This window comes from Acartia tonsa, chromosome 1 (genome assembly GCF_053477335.1).
Source record: "Acartia tonsa isolate MP-2025a chromosome 1, ASM5347733v1, whole genome shotgun sequence".
Lineage (NCBI taxonomy): Eukaryota > Metazoa > Arthropoda > Copepoda > Calanoida > Acartiidae > Acartia > Acartia tonsa.
In genome coordinates, this window is record NC_137260.1 from 45884644 (window position 1) to 45907191 (window position 22548).

Genomic DNA, 22548 nt, shown 5'->3' on the forward strand with positions numbered 1-22548 from the left:
AGTCATTTGGCATCGGTAAATTCAGGGCTCGGCAGTTGTGCAATGATTAGCTTAAGTAAAATTGTTTGAAAAACAGCTAGGCGTATTGTACCGTTCTGAATAGAGTATAAATTGATGGCTTATGCGGTTTTTTGAACTCTGTTTATGTGCGGTTTTCATACTTACGCGCGGATGCCGAGCCCTGCTTAAAAAATAACAAAAACAAAAAAGCGTGCAAAACAATATAGACAAATTTTATGATGTTTTCTTAGGCAAAAATCCAAATGTTTTTTTTTCTTTAGAGCTCTCCCTTGTAATTTGCAAAACTCAAATTTATTGTTGACATAAATGACATTTAACAGTGCCAAATAAAATTTATTCCCTGTCACAAAAAAGAATATTTGCTACAAATTTTGTACAAATAATGAAAAGGTAATAAAAACAGCTGAATTTAAATTAGACAATGAATATGAAATGCAAGTTAAATAGAATCATATATAGATATGTAGAATAATATTTCCCAGGTTTACATATGACAATTAGGTAATCCTATTATTTAATAGATGCACCTAACTTTAATAACTACTTGATAGGATTAATTAATTTTTTTATTTAGTAAAATATGAGATTTCTTATAAAACCTTTAGGTTACCATCCATATACCGTAAAATTTAAAGTTACATTATATAAAAGAGTTTAATTCATAAAAAAAACATGGAAAAAAACTTTGGTCCGTAAAATTTAATGTCCCCGAAAATTTTATAAACACGTTCTCTCATTATGTTTGTACAAACTGCAGTAACCCAAACTTTTCCACCAATAATTATAATCTTTATAAGGATAATTTAGTTTATCAAAATTGGGGATGTACTGCCACACATATATTGTCAAATGTCTTATCTCTTAAGATCCATGACAAGAATTTTTGAAAAGCGATTACATGGAATATTTTAAGTTAAATAGTTGAAATACTTTAAGTCATGTCAATTCTCGCTTTCATTCATTTACTAAACTATGAATAGTACGTATGTATACATATAGCATTGTGTTTAAGGTATATTAGGTTTATGTCTTGAATCTTAAATTCATTTTTTAGACTCTCTTAGACTTTTGGTAATAGAACAAATGCTACTGGCTTTTTAAAAGACTTTATGCATCAGCTCATATAATTCCGTAATACACATTTTCAAAGCAAAACTTTTCTACATTTTGAAATTGTCCTATCGATTTAAAACATTGTATGGTTCATAATGCATCAATAAGATACATTTTAGAATATGCGTATAGCCACTCAATAATCACTATCAAAAATTGCAGCCATTTTTACTTTTACTGGATATAATCATCCTGTGTTTGTTTTAATTATGTTTCTTGTGACGATAAGGTGTCCCAAATTATCGTCTCATATGGTATGCTTGTGTGAATTTTGCATTTTCTCTGGCAGAAATACGTCTCTCTATCTCATTACGGTATTTCTCAGGTACATTCAACTCTCTGAAATTATTACAAATTTTTGTTTCAGGTTTTAAATTACTAGGATTATTCAATTAAATCCAATATATGCAATTTGATTTGCTCTTATTAGTTTAGTAAAACCTTTTAAAATAAAAAAGAAATTTTTTAAATTCAAATTAAAATATTTTTAAAAGGTAAGAATCTAAGAGTATATGGCAATTGAACCGGTTGTTATGTTTTTAGACTCTAACCCGACTTCAATCAGTTAAAGAACTTGCTCTAATTCTTTCAGATTTCTTTGTCTAACTTTACTAATGAGATCAGCATTCTACAGAAAGACAAACAGATAGACAGATGGACCGACAGATGGACCGACAGATGGACAAATGCAAAGAAAGATGATCAGACAGACAGGTTGACAGATGTAAAGATGGACAAAAGGAAAGACGGACAGGCAGAGAGACAGACGTACAGACAGAGAAACATATGGACAAACGGACAGATATACAGATATCGTATTTCTTTGTATTACACTAGTTGCTTTGCCCCTAGTTTCTAGTGGGGGATGAGGGAGGTAAGAAAAATAGCCTAAAACCAGTCTAAATAAAGTATTTACTCTAATTCTTTCAGTTTTCTTTGTTTAACTTTACTAATGATATTAGCATGCTCCAAACAGACAGAGAGACAAATGGACAGACAGACAGACATATATACAGTTGGTTCGCCCCTAGTTTCTAGTGGAGGGTGAGGTAGGTAAGAAAAATAGCCTAAAACCAATCTAAATAAAGTATTTACTCTAATTCTTTCAGTTATCTTTGTTTAACTTTACTAATGAGATCAGCATGCTCCAGACAAACAGTCGGACAGACAGACAGACATAAAGACAGATGGACAGAAAATAGCCTAAAACCAATCCAGATAAATTACTTACTCTAATTCTTTGAGCTTTCTTTGTGTCACTTTACTAATCAGATCAGACAGACAGAGAGACAAATGGACAGACAGACAGATATACAGTTGCTTCGTCCCTAGTTGTGGTGGAGTATGAGGGAGGTAAGAAAAATAGAATAAAACCAATCCAGATAAAGTACTTACTCTAATTCTTTGAGCTTTCTTTGTTTAACTTTACTAATGAGATCAGCATGCTCCACTCTTTTCTTCTCCTCCTCCTCTTTATACTTTCTCTCTTCATCTCTCATCCTAAATTAAGGACGACAATATTCATGAGTAGTGAGTCATAAAAATATAAAAAAAAAATATTTACAGAGCGCTCAAAAAAATCAATTGAAAATAATAGGAGATATTTTTCTCGTTATACCTAACACTTGTAGGGTTCCTAACCATGCAGAGCCTACAACTGTGACCCCTAATAAAACCTAACCTAACCTGGCTTAAAGTAATAAACAAATAAATTAAAACCATCTCTCTTATTTTCAATATATTTAAAAGTAGGGAAAAGGTTGGTTTATCAATGCACAGCAAGGTAATTTATATTTGGCCTTTTATCTTAAATAGCAGCTGGGTAAATTAGAGAGTATTATGAACAATGCAAGTTATAGGATAGCCTGACTATTAAATAATAAAGCTTTTTACCCGTAGAATCTAAATTAAACTGATTTTTATGAAGTGTATCAAACAAAGGATTTTCCCTATTTTTCTTTTGATGAAAACAAAAATAAATAATATTTTATTTTCTCCAAAATATCATTTTTGCTGTATCCTGTTATAAATTCATTTTTATATTAACAAAAAAAGAGAAAGGTTTGAAATGAAACTTACTTTTGAGTGATAACATTTTTCTCTTCCATTTGGTGGATCAGCGATTTATGATATTCTGACCGCTGAGCTAGCCTGGCTGCTTCCTTTTTAGCATCTGTTTGTACCTCATCTTTCCATCTATAATAACATTTTTATGAAACTCCGACCGCTGAGCTGCTTTTTCAGCGGCTTTTTTAGCACCTTACGTCATTGATAAAAAATATATGAAACTTTTACCGCCGTTTTAGCATATTTTTGTATCTGTTCTTTCAATTTCTGAAAAGCTAAATCCTATATACCAAAGTAACATGATGTTTACCTGACTTCTAGATATCAAAAAAATTCATAACGACTAGACCGATCATTTCACAATTTTCACTAGTCAAATTTTCTGTTGGTCCAGTAAAGTTTTAAGGCTATTTTAGGAGAAAAAAAGGGCGTAGCCACTAGTTTTAAAATAAATGGTTAGTAACCGCTCGTGCTGTTTAGTCCAGAATGCCTTCTCTTGTTCATTGATGGCCAGCTGTCTCTGCCGCCGGATCTCTAGCTGCTCTTTCCGACCATCTTCCAACTAAACAATTCAAGGCTATACTTTCTTTGCAAAAAGTTTGGACTTCTTAAAATTATCGCATCTCGGGGCTAAAAAACAGGGTTTAATTTTTTAATTGTTTATTTTTATATCCGCGGAAAGATGTTTATAATACAGTGCGATAAATAACTAATACTACAACTTTTCCTTATTTTGTTTTCGAATATAAAACGTAAATTTTCTTTTATTTTCTATTTTATTTTCAAACTTTGAAAAGATTGTTTTGTAATTGGAAAGTTTTTATTTAATTTTGGGGGTAAAGTCTCATCCCCCAAGAAAATAGCTTAAAACCATCACAGGACCCTAAGAAGCACAATCCAGTAGGTTTCGCGGTTACTAAGATCTGTAGCTTTAGGCAGACAGAGTAACTGGACAAAGTGTCTCAAAAATCAGCCAAATGACGTCATAAAAATGAGGGATTATCCATATCTTTTTTAGAGGTTTTTTTCCAACTTTCCCTCTCATAACCGTTATTTTTATGACGTCACATGGTTGATTTTTGAGACACTTTGTCCAGATACCAGACAGACGGTTAGGCAGACAAACATCATATTAACTTGTACTGCAGATAGATGAAATTGCGCTTACCATTTTAATTCTATCCTTGTTTTTCTTGGCTTGTTCCAGCTGTTTTTCCCTCCATTCTCTCTCCTTCTCTTCTCTCTGCCGTGCTAGCCGCAGCTCCATAGATCTTTCCATCAGGGTATTCTACAAAAGTCAGGTATCTTTAGGGACAAGACAATGGAAGATATGATGGATGTGTACCCCGTTTCCAATTAAATCTTTTGTATATTAACATTATTGGTGGAATAATTTGAGCACAGCTAGTTTTCCACCAACCAATAAAGACTGAATAAAAGTAGCCAAGGTTTTAAGCCAACTACAAAAGAACGTGTTAATAAACCATTGGACACCAATGTAATTTACAGTACAATGTCTCCCTCCCTCCGTAACTTTCTGTAAAGCTCAAATGTTTTCACCAACATTTTTTAGTAGAGAAGCTACTCTATAAGTGTTTGTGCTTGTCTGTATATTTGTCTATAATGATGAAAAATTTATTTTTTTAAGCAGGTGGGGGAGGGTGTGATTTAATTTTGCCTTTTTTAACAAAAGACTGTCTGCCTATTCTTTGTTACTGTTCTTCAAATCTTTTATTGAAGCTCTTCAAAATTCATATAAAAATGACGTCATATAATACAAATCACCAATGAAAACCCACATATTTTAACTGACCAATAGAAGGTCAGTATGACGTCATTTTTTACACGATTTATTAACAGCTTCCTTTTAATCTTTTTTAACTTTACCTCCTTATCTTGAGTGAGCGATAGTCTCATGATTTCTTGTTCCCGCCTGAGTCTCGCCTCTTTCTCCGCCCGCTCTCTCTCCTCCTCCGCCTCCCGCCTCTGGTCTTCTAATTCACGTATCTGCGGGAAAAAAATGAAGAATGGCAACAGGTAAGGTAACCACTAAACTGATATGGTTCTACTTTTTAGGATGGTCGGTCCTGGGAAGGTTTATACTATTTTGATGAGGGTACCAACATCCTCCAAAGAAAAATCACCCCTAGAAAAAATGATCCCTCCTCCCAAAAAAAAATTATTTTTCTTTTTAAAACTCTAATTGAAAGTGGAGGCTTTTTTTGACCCCCTAGAGGCCTCAAGGGTCGCTGGTATGATATAATGGAAAAGAAGTATCGAAATCTTGAATACAGAAAAATACAGCAAAATTTATAATAAACATATTTACATCTTTCTTATAAAATTATTATAAAAGGTTTGCTAATAATAATTTCTCAAGAATCCTAATTAAACCTTCTTTGTAAAATATGTTTTATCCTCAATTTATTATTAACAAAAAACATAAAAATGCATATTTTTCATTTTTTTCCTTATTAACTAAACAATAAATATTTAGCAAGAAAGCATAATATTATTTAATTTGTTATTAATATCAATCTTTAATACCTATTATCAATTTCTATATAATTATAATAAAGGTACTAAGAAAGAGAGGGAATGTCTGATTGAGCCAATAGGAGAATCGCATCGGTACATACATTTAATTTCATTGGTTGAAATTTTGTACACATCTTGTTACGAATGCATGTTTTTTTTCATTTCACACTTAGATAAAAGTCAGCTATAAACAGTATATTTTCTTAGTAGAAAGCTTTGCGGAATCAGAATTAATTGCCCAAAAATTTCGTTTAAATTTGAAAGCTTAGTAACGAGGTGGATTCTTAAAAAAAAAGTTAGGCTACTTGCTGGTGAGGCAAAATTATTTTTGTGAAAAATCCTCCAAAATCGAATAAAAAATTTACAAAAATTAAATAAAATCTTAAAAGGGTTATTAACATATGATTTTGTTTAATTTTTGTAGATTATTAATGTGCTTTTGGATGATTTTTCACAAAAATAATTTTGCCTCACTATCGAGTAGCGAGTCTATAATTTCTTAAGAATCCACATCAGCTTGAGTCGAAAGTAAGCAATACTTTTGTCTGCTAGAAATGTTCCTTCTTAGATTTGACGAAAAAAGGGTTCAGAATATGCTTCTATTCTTCTATTTCTATTATAATTATGATGATTGCATATGATAAATTTTTTTTAGTAGCGAAGTTACTCTATAACTTGTAATGTCCGTCTGTCTGTATGTCCGTATGTCCGTATGTCTTAGTTTGGAGAAAACGTGATTTTCTCGGCTCCTATAAAAGATAAAAGGCTGAAATTTTTTGACAACATTCCCATTATTAAGGAGCAAAATTAACTATAAAACATCAATGGCGGTTAGACCGCTTTTTAGCAGGTTTAGGCTATTTTTGTATTTTTCACATTTTTGTCCATATCTTTGGTGTTTATGGTCCGATTTCCAAATTTTTTTTCAGTTATAGTATCAAAATTAAGTTTCCTGTCTTTTCAATAAAACAATTATGACGGTTAGACTGCCTTTAAGCAGGTTTTAGGCTTTTTTTGTTTTTTTTCTTCATATTTTTCTCCATACCTTTGGTGTTTATGGTCCGATTTCCAAAGTTTTTCAGTTATAGATATCAAAATTTAAATTCCTGTCGTTTCAAGAAAACATCAATGGCGCTCAGACTGCCTTTTTGCAGGTTTTTGGCTATTTTCATATTTTTCACATTTTTCCTCACATCTTTGGTGTTTATGGTCCGATTTTTAAAATTTTTTTAGTTAAAAATATCAAAATTAAATTTCCTGTTGTTTTGAGCATCCATTTACTTTGACTGACAGTCTATTAGTCATAGTACTGAAATATAAATATCAAGAAATTAAAAACAAATGTTAAAAAGGTTTCGTGATTTTTTTCCTAATATACATGCTTTTGACAACTAATCATTAAATTCTTATACATATTTTTTTCGGCTTCGCTACTTATGGATGTTGTCATCCTTGTCTAATTATAACATTCAATATTAGTAATGTTATTAGTATTAAATTAATGTAAAAAAGAAAAAAATAATTAACTTTTTAAGTGAGAAATGCTAATAAATAGTTACTGTTCATTTGCAAGGAATTTTTTAGTATTAGATATTACACATAAAGAGAATTCCTCAGCATTTAAACAGCATAGTTGTTACCTCAAAACAAAAGCTCCCTTTATTTAAGTTTATTACATCAACTTAAGACTGTAGGTCAGCCATTATAATTAAGAATTAGGACGGAATATTTTGTCTTATTGTCATCTAAAATAATAATCTATTTTTAAAAGTGAAGCTATTCTTTAATTAGGATCTGTTCGTTCGTAAATGATAGCATTTATCGTTAGTTTAGGCATGTTAGAATTGTCTTACTGATTTTATTATGATTCCGGTAACAGTAAAATTTAGAAAGCGTAAAAACTTTATAATCATTAACAGAAAGTGGGAACATCTATTTGAAAGCTGTTGATTTTAACTTTTTTGAAAACATTTTTATGTATGATATAATCATTCTGTTCATCTGATTTTTGGTATAATGATTCTTAGAACAACAAGCTACAATACTATAATCTCTATTATTACGCCCTAAAATGTATGTCTTTAAACAGAAGGTATTTAGGGAAGTGCAACAAATTTACATACACTTTTGTTTAGAAATACCTAAATTAAATTTCTGCTTATTAAGTTATGACACTATACATTTCGTTTGTTTTACCGTATTATTTTAGAGCTTCGTTTTTATGAATGTTTTCATTCTTGTTAATATAAACAACACAAATTTAAACAAGTAATTTTTTACCTGTTGTTTGTGTATTTTTTCAAGTTCTAGCTTATGTTGATTTCTTTTGTGAACTGCTTCTTGTTCAGCCCTGAGCTCTCGCTGAATTTCTAGCTTCTTAGCATGCTTCTTCTCTCTGACAACAATTACATAACATATTTATTGTTTGGTGGTCTCCCTCCAAAGTTCCTAGTCGATCTTAGAACCCCCTCCCTTTTTTAGAAATGAAAAGAAAATAAGCGGTGGGAGAGGGAACTGAATTTTTCGCTTGTTTGTTTATTGCTCTAGGTCTGGATTGGTTTGTTTATATTGTGAGGGGACAAAGTCGTTCAAAAAAAATTCTGGCGTCATAAAATTGATGGATGAGGAGAGGAGGAATGGAAAAGAAAATCCCTATAAAAAGTGATGGATAATACCTCATTTTTATGACTTCAAATACGTCTTTTTTGAGCGACTTAGTATCCTCACTTTACATTGGAAACTATTTATGTAGTCCCGCAGGGTTATGAGGGCAGGGGGGAGCACAATTTTTTATACTAATCTACTAGTTTTATGAGAAAAATCAAGAATGCCTTAAAAACTCGTAAACATTATATTTATTACATAGTCGTTTCTTTTTTATTGCCATACCTTAATTTTAATAATAAGTAATATAATTCCTAGTTTACCTATACTTTACTTATTGACATAAAAATAAATATTTTAAAGATAAAATCACGAAACCTTTAGTTTTATTTTGTTTGTCCTCTACTGGCTGTCTTTGTATCTGAGGGTGGTTGGGGTTGTAAAATGTAAGGCGGCCATAAGAAATTTTCAAAACCACTTTATAACGGAAATCCTCTTTGAAAAGCAGATCCTTATCAGACCATCCATTTCTGAGAACTATATCTTTTGACAAGAAAAAACTCTACCGATACCATAGAGAAAAATTTTTTTCCTTATGACCGATACTAAATAGGATATATACATCTAATACTATGTTGCGCACTAAAGTCCAGTGGCGTGCGGTAAAGGGGTGTAGAGGGGTATCCACACATCCCACTTAAACTTGGAATTTAGAAGGCCTGCCTTTTACTTTTTCACCCTCTAATGGTGCAACACCCCTTACATAAGTGACTGTGCACGCCACTACTCTAAACATAACTTACTTTGCTATTCTATCCTCTTCTTTGGCGACTACATCTTCTTTCAGCCTTAAGTTTGTCTCATAGTCCTAAACAATTTATAATTCTTATATAACAATAAAAAATGATTGAATTTGAGTTTTTAACTATCTTTAGTAAGCATTTAAATCCAAGATATTGTTCAATATGAAAAGAAAATGTATGTAAAGTCTATAGATACATGTAAACAACGTCGAGCAAAAAAATGTTTGTCTTTTAGGGGTTTGTACTACAGGGAACTAAGGGGATAAGGCAATGGCCCCAATGATAATACACATAATTACCCCTTCTGTAGATTACAATTAGTGGTTGAAACGTTTGGACACTCAACTAAATAAACCGACCAATTAAAAATTTAATAAAAGTCTCCAAGGTTGTTATGCCAACGAATAAGAAAACGTTATAATAAGACTATGGGTACTAGTGTAATAAACATTAACATATCCATTCCCCCCCCCCTGGATTTTACCTTTCTTTCTTTCTGAAGATATCTATCTTCCTCTGCTTGTTGTAACTGTTTTAATAGCTCTTGCTTATAATCTGAACAAGAATAGTTTTAATCAAAACTGATGCCTTTTTGTAACGGAAAAAAGATTACTGTACCTTTGTGTATAGACTATAGACACACAAACCTTATTATAGCCAAAGTTAAAGTTTTTTCTAACTTACTTAGATGGACTGACGGACGAATGACAGAAAGTGGACGCCGTAGTGTCCCAGATTCAATAGGCTTAATTATATGGTTTAAAAACTGAAAGAAAGGAATAAAAATCACGAAACCTTAATAATGAAAAAAAGAAACCTTCTTAAGCGTAACGAACGAACTGACAAACGAACGGACATTCAAACTTTTAGGCGACCATCGTTTTAGATGTCCCAAAGGCCATATAAATGACGATTTTTTTTTAATTTGAAGTGAAAACTAGATGGCTTTTTTTCAAAAAGGCACAAAAATATGCTCTTAGATAACATAGAAATTCTAATATAAACCTTATTTCTCATTTGATTTTTCTTCTCATGTAAAAATATCAAAAATGTTACTAAAATCATAAAATGTTATTAAAAAGATATTTTTAAGTGTCAGATGAGATCATATAAAAACAAGGGTTACAACATACATTAGTAGCAAAGAACATGAATTATCAATAGACAAAAAAAAACCGGACAGACATATGAAACAGCGTATAGTGTCTAATAAAAAATGATGTCATACAATACATACACAGGACCAATGATAGGCCAGTAAACAATTTACCGTAAACTACAATGTAAACTGGCCTATCATTGGTCATTTGAATTGTATGAAGTCATTTTTTATTGGACACTATACACTGTTTTCAGACAGAATTATAGAGTATCTTCGCTAATAATAAGGTTCGATCTAGTTAGCTCGATTCTTGAATATAGAATGATTTAAATAAAAAGAATTCAAAGTAATATGACAATGGGAATCTTATTGCTTTTCTCTACAATAGAATAAAGATCTTATTATTAAGGGGATTATGCACGAACGTAAGCAAATCATCCAAGCACATCCACCAGTGATGGCAAGTATATTTTCTAGTTAATATATATATTAGTCTTCTATTATGGTCGAAAATGTTTAAGTAGTACCATCGTTTTTTAAACAAATCTAAATGTTTAAAATAAGTTGAAATTGTAAATAATCAAATGCTTGGACACTTTTGTGATATGTGGTAATTATTTAGCTATTAATTAAATAAACAGTGCCATTAATACACTTTCGCTTTTTCATAACATTTTATGATATTTTTTATATACCTTGAACTTATTAAAACATTTGATGATATTTCGACTAAAATCGCATTAAATCTGATATCTTCCTTAGCAGGTAGGACCTTAGATCCATATGCTCCTGTTCGTGCATAGTCCTCTTAATCTGTTTTTAAAAGCGAAGCTTTTCTATAATTAGGGTCGGTCCGTCCGTCCGTAACGGATAGCTTTTTTCGTTAATTTAGGCATGTTAGAATTGTCCTATCGATTTCAAACTTTGCATGGTGATTTCTATAGAAGTTAGGTACGAGTTAGAAAGAGTAGCAACTCTATAATCATTACCAGAATGTCCGTACGTCCATTTTAAACATGTTGATTTTTTTTACATTTTTAACAACAAATTTGCATGTGACCTAATTATCCTATTGGTCTGATTTTTGGTATACTGATTCCTGGGACAACAAAATACAATATTATAAGCGAAGCAACTCTATAATCAAGTCCTAAAAATGTAAGTATGTCCATAAACATTATCCTGTATCAAGTAGTTTTTCATCAAATTTACTTACAATTTTGCTTTGACTCTTTTACATTTACATTCTGATTATTCAGTTCTGACATTAAACAAGTGTTAATGTCCGATTGTCCTACCGTTCGCTTTTATGGATGTTGTCATCCTTGTTTTTATGTATTTCATTTCCAAGAAAGTATGTTATCATAATAAAATACAAATTTCTATTGTTTGAAAATTTTATTTATTTTGTATCATGGCCTACTTTTTTTATGTTATTTTTATAAATTTTAAATAATATACAAAAATTGAAGCATGTCATTGTCTGTGGCTTAGGTTAAGATATTGAATTATGTTTTAGAATAGATATTTATCACATCGTATTATAGGCAGCTTTCCATAAATAGTAAAATTAAATTCAGATCAATTACAGTTGGGCTCACAAAACAGGGATTTATTATATGATTTTCATTTTCTTCTTATAAAAAAATTTCATTAATACCAATTAAAACATATTTTTCAGTATTGCTTAAAACCGGTTCTGATCCAGCGGATATTAATCGGACCCGAAGCCGTACTGGAAGGCTAGATACCTGCATAAAATTTGTTGATACTCTTATCTCTGGAGGAGAGCATATTTTCTGCCTTCTTTCTTTCTGCCTCCAACTCTTCCTCTCTGAAAAATAAACAAGAATGACAACATCCACAAGTTGGAAGTAGCCGAGCACAAGAATAATGGTACGACAAACGGACAAAGTCAGTTACAGAACAGGCAATAAGTATAAAAATGAGAGAGATAACGGGACAGTAATTGGAGAGAATATCACTCAACCTATTAAAGGTCAGGATATTGGACTGTAAATTACACTGGTACTTAATGTTTTTAACCACGTAATATTATTCATTGGCTCAAATATTTTAGTTTATTTTATTAAATCTTAGTTGGTTGGTTTCAAACAAGTAATGTCCGAATCAATAAATATACATTATACAAGGGTAGTTTTGTTGGTAATCGTTACGGATGTACGTAAATTTGAAGATGATTTAATAAGTTTAGTAGAAAATGTAACATTCAAACCAGTAACTGACAATTTTCAAAAAAAGTTAAGAGATGATTGTAAAATAATTAAAAATAGCAAAGATGTCATAGTCAATGCAGACAAAACTTCAAATTTGTACGAGATTCCTGTCACAAATTATAACCAAACTTTAAGAAACAATGTCACCAAAGATTATAAGAAATCTAATACTAATAATATTAACAATGTCAATGTTGAAGCAGCGGAAATAGCGACAGAGCTGAATGTAGCTGACAGGATTGAGGTATTAGCTAAACCTCCATGTTATATAACAGTTAAGGACCATAAAGATTCGTTTCCTGGTCGAGTTGAATGCAGATTGATAAATCCAGCCAAAACAAAAATTGGTATAATATCTAAAAACATTTTGGATAACATAAATAAAACTGTAAGAGCAAGCACAAATTCAAACCAATGGAGAAGCACTCAAGACACACTATCATGGTTCAACAATCTGCAAAACAAAAGCTCCCTAAAGTTCTTTCAATTTGATATAGAAAGTTTCTATCCAAGTATTACTGATACTCTACTAAGGAAATCAATTGATTTCGCTTCTACATATGTCAACATTACAGAACAAGACAAGCACATTATCTTCCATTCAAGAAAAACATTTCTATTCTTTGATGGAGATCCATGGATAAAGAAAAATGGAGAAAATTTTGATGTTCCTATGGGCGGGTATGACTCTGCAGAAGTATCTGATCTAGTAGGCCTATATTTACTAAATAAGTTAGAAACAATCATTCCTCAGAACCATGTTGGACTGTACAGAGATGATGGATTGGCGGTTTTATCAGCTTCTGGACCACAAATGGATAGAATAAGAAAAGAAGTAATAAAAATCTTTTCAAATGAAAGCTTGAAAATAACAGTTAGTATGAACATCAAAACTACAAACTTTTTAGACGTTAACTTAAACCTAGAAACTGAAGAATACAAACCTTTCAGAAAAGACAACAACAAACCAAATTATATCAACATTAGATCGTGCCATCCACCTAACATTAAACGAGATCTTCCCTGTATGGTAGAGAAGAGACTTAGTAACCTGTCAAGTAACAACCATCTGTTCGATTCTGAAAAACATATCTACCAAGAAGCCCTAGAAACATCAGGTTATAAACACAAGTTAATTTTTCATAATGATAGGCAACAAAATAGTCAACAAAACCGCACCAGAACAAGAAAAGTTATATGGTGTAATATTCCTTACAATACAGCTGTGTCCACAAATATTGGAAAGGAGTTCTTACGCCTGGTAGACAAACACTTTTCAAACAACAGAGTCTTTAAAAAGTATTTCAACCGAAACACCATCAAAATCTCCTACAGTTGTATGCCTAATATGGCCAGCATAATCACAAGCCATAATAAGAAAGTTCTTGGACAGACAAAGCATACAACTGAAGCTGGTTGTAACTGTAGGAGAGGCACAACTTGTCCACTTGACGGAAAATGCTTAACGGATTCTTTAGTCTACCAAGCTGATGTTCAAACAGACCAATCTACCAAAAAGTATATTGGAATGGCCTCAACAACATTCAAATTAAGATACAACAACCACAACTCAACCTTCAATAATCTTCACCTTCAAAATTCTACAAAACTATCTGGTTATATTTGGCAATTAAAAAATGACGAGTTACAATATAACATCAAGTGGAGTATCCTTTCTATGCAGCCACCCTTTGATCCTGGTTCTAATAAATGTCAACTTTGTCTTATGGAAAAAGTTGCAATCTTATATTCAGACAAAGAATCTATTCTCAATAAACGGCATGAAATCTTCTCTAAGTGTATCCACAGAAAATATCACCTTCTTAAGAAACTAAAGAATGTAGCTGTTCAAAATTAGTATTTTTTTATGTAAAATTAAATGTGTTGAAAAATCTCCTAAAATTTATTGAAAAAATCATCCAATTATGTTATAAAAATCATTAGTATCTTTCTGAAGATTGCGAAAGCATGAAACTTGAAGTTAAAGATAAATAAAATTGAAGTAAAAAACGTTGTTTTACTATAAATTTATTATTCATTATTTTATCCTACAAGACTCCTAGATTTCCCCGGGAAATATTTGCGTGAAAGAAATATGAAACCTGTGTCTATCAGCTTCAGCCATCTCCTGAATCCGTTTCTCCTTCTCTGTTATCTATTCAAAAAATATTTTAAGTTGTTTTATTATTTCTAGTAAAATTTTTACTAAAAGTTTTGAAAATTTAGCTGTTAAGTAAACTTGGATAAATATTTAAATGGACCAGCGGTAATGTCAAGCCATTTTCATTTCATGACATGAAGTCGACCTTTTTTACTTAAAAAAGATATAATTTTTGGAGAGGACTGTATCTACCTGGCTGTCCAAGATGGCATTGACTTTGGCGGCCATAATCAACTCATTCAGCTTTCTCACCTCCGCAATGTTCTCTTCCCTAAATAGAATTGCTTAGCAATACTTTAGAAAGGTGAGGGACATTGTTTGTTGGCAGCTACTGTCCCCCAAAGACCTACAGAAAGATTTTTAAAAGCTACCCAGCACTTTAACACCAATTTGTAATTAGACGATTAAACAACTAACAGACGAAGATGATTAAAGTCCATCAACATATTATGACGTCATACGATAAAATAACCAATAAGAGGCCAGCATAAATTTTACCATTGGTCAACTACAGTGTATACTGGCCTCTAATTGGCTATTTTATCGTATGACGTCATAATCTGTTGAGGGACTTTAATTATCTTCCTAACAGACAACTAACTATTGGTCACAAGATTTTTTTTTCAAAGCCACAACCATGGCTGCATGGAAGTTACATACGCCTGATTATGGGAAAAGGCATCCTCCTTACTCTAACCGTTGGTGTCATTTGCTATACATTAGATACTATTTTTAATTATCTTGTATTACTCTTGGTGTACAAGACTCGTCAAGACAATTAAAAATTATCGCAAGAATACTGACCATTTTGGTTGCAATTTTAAAGTAGAATAGCATCATTTATTTTAAAAAATCACTGCAATTTTTGGACGTTCGGATGTATCAAGGAAAAGAGTTTTCAGCTTGTTTTCCTTTGCTTCAACCCAGGGAGAAGGGAATGTGATTCTCACAAACAATTCTAAAGAAAAATTTCCCACAACCCCCTTCCCCATTCCCCCCTTCTTACCCACCCCTTTTCAGTTACTTGAAAAAAAACAAGATATACTCCAACCTTACTCTGCTTAAACCTAAACCTTTTTACTTAAACAAATAATTCTATATAAACAATAAAAGACTATATTTAATCTTTTTTTAAATTGTAGAGTATTTTAATCTGATTTCCTAATCTAAGAATAAACCACCAGAAAACCTTTTGATAATATTCAATGATTTTATTTAATAAATTAAAACGATAAAAAATAAAAAAATAAGATCAATTGTATGAAGTGTAATGTCCATACTAATAAGATTGAGATAGAAAAAGTTGATCAAATAAAAAACTTTTTGTTTGTGTACTTTTTGCAAAGGCTTTTTAGCGTAATACTCTTTTATATTCCTGTATATTTTGTAATAAGTAAAAACCTAAGTATGCTATCAAATGCTTTATTTAAATCAAAAAGATATTAATTAGAACATTTAGAATAATACCTGAGTAAAGTTTATTGTATAGTCTTAAACTTTAAGCAATTCATAATTTTTAATAAACAATGTCTTTTTGTTTTCATTATATTTATCAATTATTTATCAACATACTTCCCTTTGACATAGATATTACTTAGATTGGGGGAGGGGATGGGGAGTTATGTATGTATAATTCCCTTGCTTAGTTCTAGAAGAATAAAAGTATTTTTACAGTGTAAATAAAATTTTATCAGATTTTTGTATCTGTACTAGCGGATACGCCCCTAGAAGCTTCTAGTGACTCTTAAGGTGTGTGTGTGGGGGGGGGGGGGGAGGGGAGGCAAACCCCCAACATTCAATTGTTGTTTTAAAAGGAAAAAGTAATTTTTTTTTTTTTTTTTTTTTGGGGGGGGGATTTTTTTTTTTCAGGAATGATTTCTGTTAGGAGGGTGCTGGTTCCCTCCTCAAAAATAGTAATAAACCCTCCCAAGCCCTAATATAAGCTACCATATCGGTTTAGATCCTTCGGTACATTCAAAGACAAACACACACAGATCCTGTTACTTTTTAAATTTATATTTGGATTAGAAGGCTACTTCTAGGGAAGATAACATAATCAGTGGCGTCCAAGCTTTTTTATTTGGGGGGGGGGGGTAAAATATTGTAAAATTAAAAATTTTTTTGGGGGGGGTAAAAATTGAAAATCCAAATTTTTTTTTTTGGGGGGGGGGTACTCACCCCTTTAACCCCCCCCCCCCCCTTGGACGTCTATGAACATAATGTACTCCCCCTAATATCATGAAGAATGTTTGCTCTAGAATAAAATGTTGTGACACTGCTAGTTTATATGACAAACCCCAAACTGTCCCAGTTTTGAGCAAGACGATTCCAGTTACGTCATATACGTTTCGGGAAAGAAAAAGGGAAGGGGGGAAGAAAATCTCTTCAAAAGAGATGGGAGAAAAGGGAAGAGATTTTCTTCCCCCCTTCCCTTTTTATATGACGTCACAGGAATCGTCTTGCTCAAAACTGGGACAGTTTGGGGTTTGTCAGTTTATATATCTCATTTAAGATTAATTAAAAACCACCACAGTTTTCAAGTCAAAGAATGAGAGAACGTGAAATAAAAACTATGGGGACCAGTATAACTTTCAAATCAATTTTTATTTGTTAGAGGGGACATTGGACTGTGTATGGTTCTTTAAAATATAGCTTAATGAGTACAGCCGTTTAAAAAAACGTTACAATAGAACAAAATATAATACATTAACTTTAGAGTATAGCGATATCTAACTTTTGCACCCTAAGAATGAATTATGCAATAGAGATAACTAAATATTTAATTGCATGTTTTTTAAGGCGCCTGTTCGTAGGAATTTGCTATTTTCTAAATGTTTTTATTTTGTTACATTGTGCGTATATTTAAGTTTGTGAATGGTCAGATAGTTGTTGATTTAACCTAGTTACACAATTACAAACTGAATACACTATAAAATATTAAAGCCAGGTGTATGGGGGAGTCAAACCTTCTTTAAAATTTGGCTAGCCTACCTAACTAGCCCCTTTTCCATCCCTTAACAGTTTCATCCCCCCTGGTGAATTACTGTGGACGCCACAGGAAAAAATTTAAAAGAATTTTTTACTATTATTTTCAAGCCAACGTTATTTCCCTTACATTACATTTTAAAGCTTTCACAATTCTTGTCGTATGGCACTTTACTTTGTTATTGTGGCGCTACTAATTCAAACAACTATCTATGATATCAAATTTAATAAATAGACAGACTTTAAAATAAAACTCTTTAATGTAATAAAGTTGTAATATCTTGAATACAATTTTAACAGTGTAGATATATAAACAAATTGAATTACTAACAAAAAGTTTTACTGTACTATAATCAAAGTAAAAAGTCAATGAAAAGCGTTGAAAGTTTTATAATCTATTGTATAACTTTACAAACCTTACATTTTTAATTTAGCGGCCATAATTAAAAGCAAGCTTTTAATTATTTTTTAATATATTTCTTTGGGGAGGGGGAGGGGTGGGATGTTGTAAATACCAAAAGCTACTCAAAAGAAAAAACCAAAGGATTTCCTTAACCTGACATAATTATAAAGGAATTAGTACGGTATAGGAAACTCCTAGGCAAGCCTAGGAAATTTTATAGAATTTTGCCCATTATCTTCTAACATTGAAAATTTTTTTTTATCTTTTTTTTTTTGGGGGGGGGGAGATTTTGTACCCCATACCCCTAAACTTTTTATACTACTCACAAATTTTATGCACTTCAAAACAGGTAATTTTTGGATTTTTCAACCAAATAAATTAGGAAATTACCACCCTCATGTTAATTTAATTTAATCTCTTAAGGTAAAAAAAATTCGCCCTACCCGCTCTCCAAAAAAGCTTAGACTTCTTTGGCTACAAGTTAAAAATTATTTTCAAACCTGAGTCTAGCAGCACGTTCAAGGGCAGCTCCATCTTTGGGCGATGGGGTCCGATCCTGATAACATAAATGCTAAATAAGATAAAATCATAAAATATGATCTTAAAAAATTATCTTTTGAATTTTTTTACTTTACTTTTTCTTACTTTAAGTTTCAAATATGTTTAAATATGTATTTCCAGAAAGAAAAGTTTACATAAGAAATATTACTGAAACAAAATGTATTTGAATAAAATATTAATCTTTTAGTTTCAAAGTAACATATTTTCAGGAATAATGTATAGCCAACAAGGGAAATAAATAAGTGTTTGTAAACATTAACACAGCCAAGTCGTTTCAAAAGAGCAGAAATCAGTTTTCTAGCAGACGAAAAAGGTCTCCATGAAAGGGGCCAGGTAGTAGTCTGGGTTATACAACTAAACTTAATACTTTTATCCAAATAATTACCTGAGGAGGGGTTTGTATTCTATCTGGTAATTCTATTTGCCTTCTAGTGGCCCAGGGAGATGGATTTCTTTTGGTTGAATCACCAGCTACACCCAATAAAAGGTCCCGCTCTTCCTGCATTCAATCATTAACTTATTAATTATCCAATATTTTTTTGCTACGCTGCTACTATTTGATTTGTAATATCCATCTGTCCGTTAGTGAGCTACGTTTAGCGAAAAAGTAACTTTCTCGGCTGCTAGTCAAGATATTTTAGCATGAAGATTCCCAATACTAGTGAGCATCCAGCATATAATTTACTTGGTCAGTTACTCTGTCTTTCGTGATTTTATATTTCCTATAGTTTTAGATTTATGACCACTCGGTCAGTTACTCTTTCTGTCGTGATTTTATATTTCCCATAGTTTTAGATTTATGACCACTTGGTCAGTTACTCTTTCTGTCGTGATTTTATATTTCCCATAGTTTTAGATTTATGACCACTTGGTCAGTTACTCTTTCTGTCGTGATTTTATATTTCCCATAGTTTTAGATTTATGACCACTTGGTCAGTTACTCTTTCTGTCGTGATTTTATATTTCCTATAGTTTTAGATTTATGACCACTCGGTCAGTTACTCTTTCTGTCGTGATTTTATATTTCCCATAGTTTTAGATTTATGACCACTTGGTCAGTTACTCTTTCTGTCGTGATTTTATATTTCCCATAGTTTTAGATTTATGACCACTTGGTCAGTTACTCTTTCTGTCGTGATTTTATATTTCCCATAGTTTTAGATTTATGACCACTTGGTCAGTTACTCTTTCTGTCGTGATTTTATATTTCCCATAGTTTTAGATTTATGACCACTTGGTCAGTTACTCTTTCTGTCGTGATTTTATATTTCCCATAGTTTTAGATTTATGACCACTTGGTCAGTTACTCTTTCTGTCGTGATTTTATATTTCCCATAGTTTTAGATTTATGACCACTTGGTCAGTTACTCTTTCTGTCGTGATTTTATATTTCCCATAGTTTTAGATTTATGACCACTTGGTCAGTTACTCTTTCTGTCGTGATTTTATATTTCCCATAGTTTTAGATTTATGACCACTTTAAGTTCCATTTGCTCAGTATATTTTTTAAAAACGAGGCTTTTCTATAATTAGGGTCCGTCCGTCCGTCCGTAACAAATAGCTTTCTTCGTTAATTTAGGCATGTTAGAATTGCCCTATCGATTTCAAACTTTGTATGGTGCTTCCTGCAGTGGTTAGGTACGATTTAGAAAGCGTAGCAACTCTATAATCATTACCAAAATGTCCGTACGTTCATTTTAAACATGTTGATTTTTTTACTTTTTTAACAACAAATTTTTATATGATCTAATTATCCGATTGATCTAATTTTTGGTATATTGATTCCTGGGACAACAAAGTACAATATTATAAGCAAAGCAACTCTATAATTAACTCCTAAAAACGTAAGCATGTCCATAGACATTATTCTGTATGAAGTAGTTTTTAAACAAATTTACTTACAATTTTGCATCGACTCTTATACATTTATATTCTGATTATTCAGTTCTGACACTATACAAGTGTTAATGTCCGTTTGTCCTACCGTTTCAGCGCTTCGTTTTTTATGGAAGTTGTCATCCTTGTTTAAATAAGATTTTGTAATGTTTAATAAATCTATATTTTAATTTAGAAAGCAGTTGCCAGTATTTGTAAGGATGTAAAACATTTGCAAAAAGTATGTATGATTCAATTTTGAGGCAGTTGTTACGATCTGTCAGGAAAAAAGCCTTTGTTTGAATTATTTGAATAAACTTACCTTTGTCATTTCCTTTGCAGCATCTCTGATTTTTCTGAAATAAGAGATTTTATTTTTTGTATGAAATTTGTTTTATTCTTAAATTTTGGAAGATTAGTAAAAAAAAAGATTGACAAAGGAAAGTTATGAACAATGAGATCGCTGTAGTATATATATTCATTTTTTGTTTATTCGAATACGTTCGTCCTGGTTAAAAATATATATATATTTTTTTTTATAAAATTTGGAATTATTGATTTAATTTTAAAAAGAAAATTTTCCTCAAAACGCATATGGATCACAAAAGAACCTATGAGAAAAAAACGTATGCTAGGCTAGGTTAGGTAAAGGTTAAAAAAGCCTCGCGGAGATTGTGCCCGGTGGAAATAGGTCCTCCTAGGATTAGTATTGATAAAAATCAGAATTAAGGAGGGGGGAGGGGGTTACGGTGGCTCAAAATTTTTTTGAGTGAAAGCTCCGAACAACACGTAAATATTGTAAATATACAACACAACAAGTTTGATTTATCGATCAAATATAAGCCAAAATCTCGGCTTCAGAAAATCCCCCGAAATGAAAATTGTTTTGAAACTATTTGACATACAAATACACTAAAAGTAAACAAAAGACGTATTTTATTGATCTAAGAATTTGTTATATGTATCTATAATAAAAATTAACATTGTTGTTTAGTTTATAAAAAACAACATATTTGTTTTCTTATTTTTTGTGAGTTAAGGTTTAGGATAACATTAATATTTCTATACTTATTTTGGTGATTAATCATAACAAGATGTTGTTTGGTTGACAATTTTTCTCCCCTCCCCTAACCTCTCTACCTTTGCCCTTAGAGACGTCTTAGTGCTCAGCCGCATATAAGAAAAAAGGATATGTTTACCTAAATTCAAACGAGGAAATGACTAGCGAGCCTGCCAGGTCAGCTGGTGGCCCCCGGACAGTCTGCTGGTACCTCTCCTCACTAGCGACACCTGCGGCTCCACGTGGAGTTAGAAACTCTGCATCTCTGGCTACTCGCATGGTGGCCAGGGCTGTTCTTGGCCTTAACATTATCAAGCTATAATTGTTGAAGAGGATGACAATATGTATAAAATACAAGATATATAATTTATCCATAGACACAGTGTTTCGACCTTTTAGGGCTCATCAGTATGGCTCAATTCATCAGAGTTAATTTTGCATGTGGCGGGGCTTGTACCGGGGGTTATGGATGTTACATAAGAAAATAAACTGGATCAAATAAAGATTATCTTTAACAAAATGAAACCATACTGACAAAGTCTGTAATATTATCAAAAGGTTTCTGTTGCGTGGGTTAATTTTTTTGTGAAGCAGCATATAGTGCCTAATAAAAATGACGTCATACAATACAAATGACCAATGATAGGCCAATATACATTTTACTATTGGTCAATTACCATGTATACTGGCCTGGTCATTTTTATTAGGTATTATTGATAAACTGCTTCTCTGTTGTGCAATTGGAAGTTTACCTTGAATTGTTGGTGTATTGTTTAGAGGTGGCAGGATTGAATCCATGCGGCTGATCCAACTGTCCATTTGACCTACTAAAAAAAATATTATGGTATAAAAGGTTTTCAATTAAAAAATAGTACATTATTTGGCCTTTGACAAGTCTTTACGGACAACCAATCAACGAGTTTAAAAAAAAAAAAAAACTTTACTTACTTGTTTTGTGCCATATTGGTAGTGATGGTTTCCATACTTCGACTCCTAGTAGTTTACAACAACATTTTTA

General features: G+C 31.8%; 1 protein-coding gene across 1 annotated transcript; it reads right to left on the minus strand.

The window, feature by feature from the left end:
* Nucleotides 1-22: 22 nt before the first annotated feature.
* LOC145321877 (uncharacterized) lies at nucleotides 23-22519 on the minus strand. Its single transcript, XM_080163524.1, has 18 exons — nucleotides 22479-22519; nucleotides 22283-22357; nucleotides 21670-21831; nucleotides 20793-20826; nucleotides 18981-19094; nucleotides 18535-18590; nucleotides 14839-14917; nucleotides 14588-14640; nucleotides 12000-12082; nucleotides 9631-9701; nucleotides 9147-9211; nucleotides 8020-8134; nucleotides 5089-5208; nucleotides 4370-4489; nucleotides 3666-3763; nucleotides 3214-3330; nucleotides 2530-2634; nucleotides 23-1473 (listed from the first exon to the last, which is right to left on the minus strand). The coding sequence occupies exons 1-18, from the start codon at nucleotides 22511-22513 to the stop codon at nucleotides 1374-1376; spliced, it is 1602 nt and encodes a 533-aa protein (XP_080019650.1). The 5' UTR covers nucleotides 22514-22519; the 3' UTR covers nucleotides 23-1373.
* Between the last annotated feature and the right edge of the window lie 29 nt (nucleotides 22520-22548).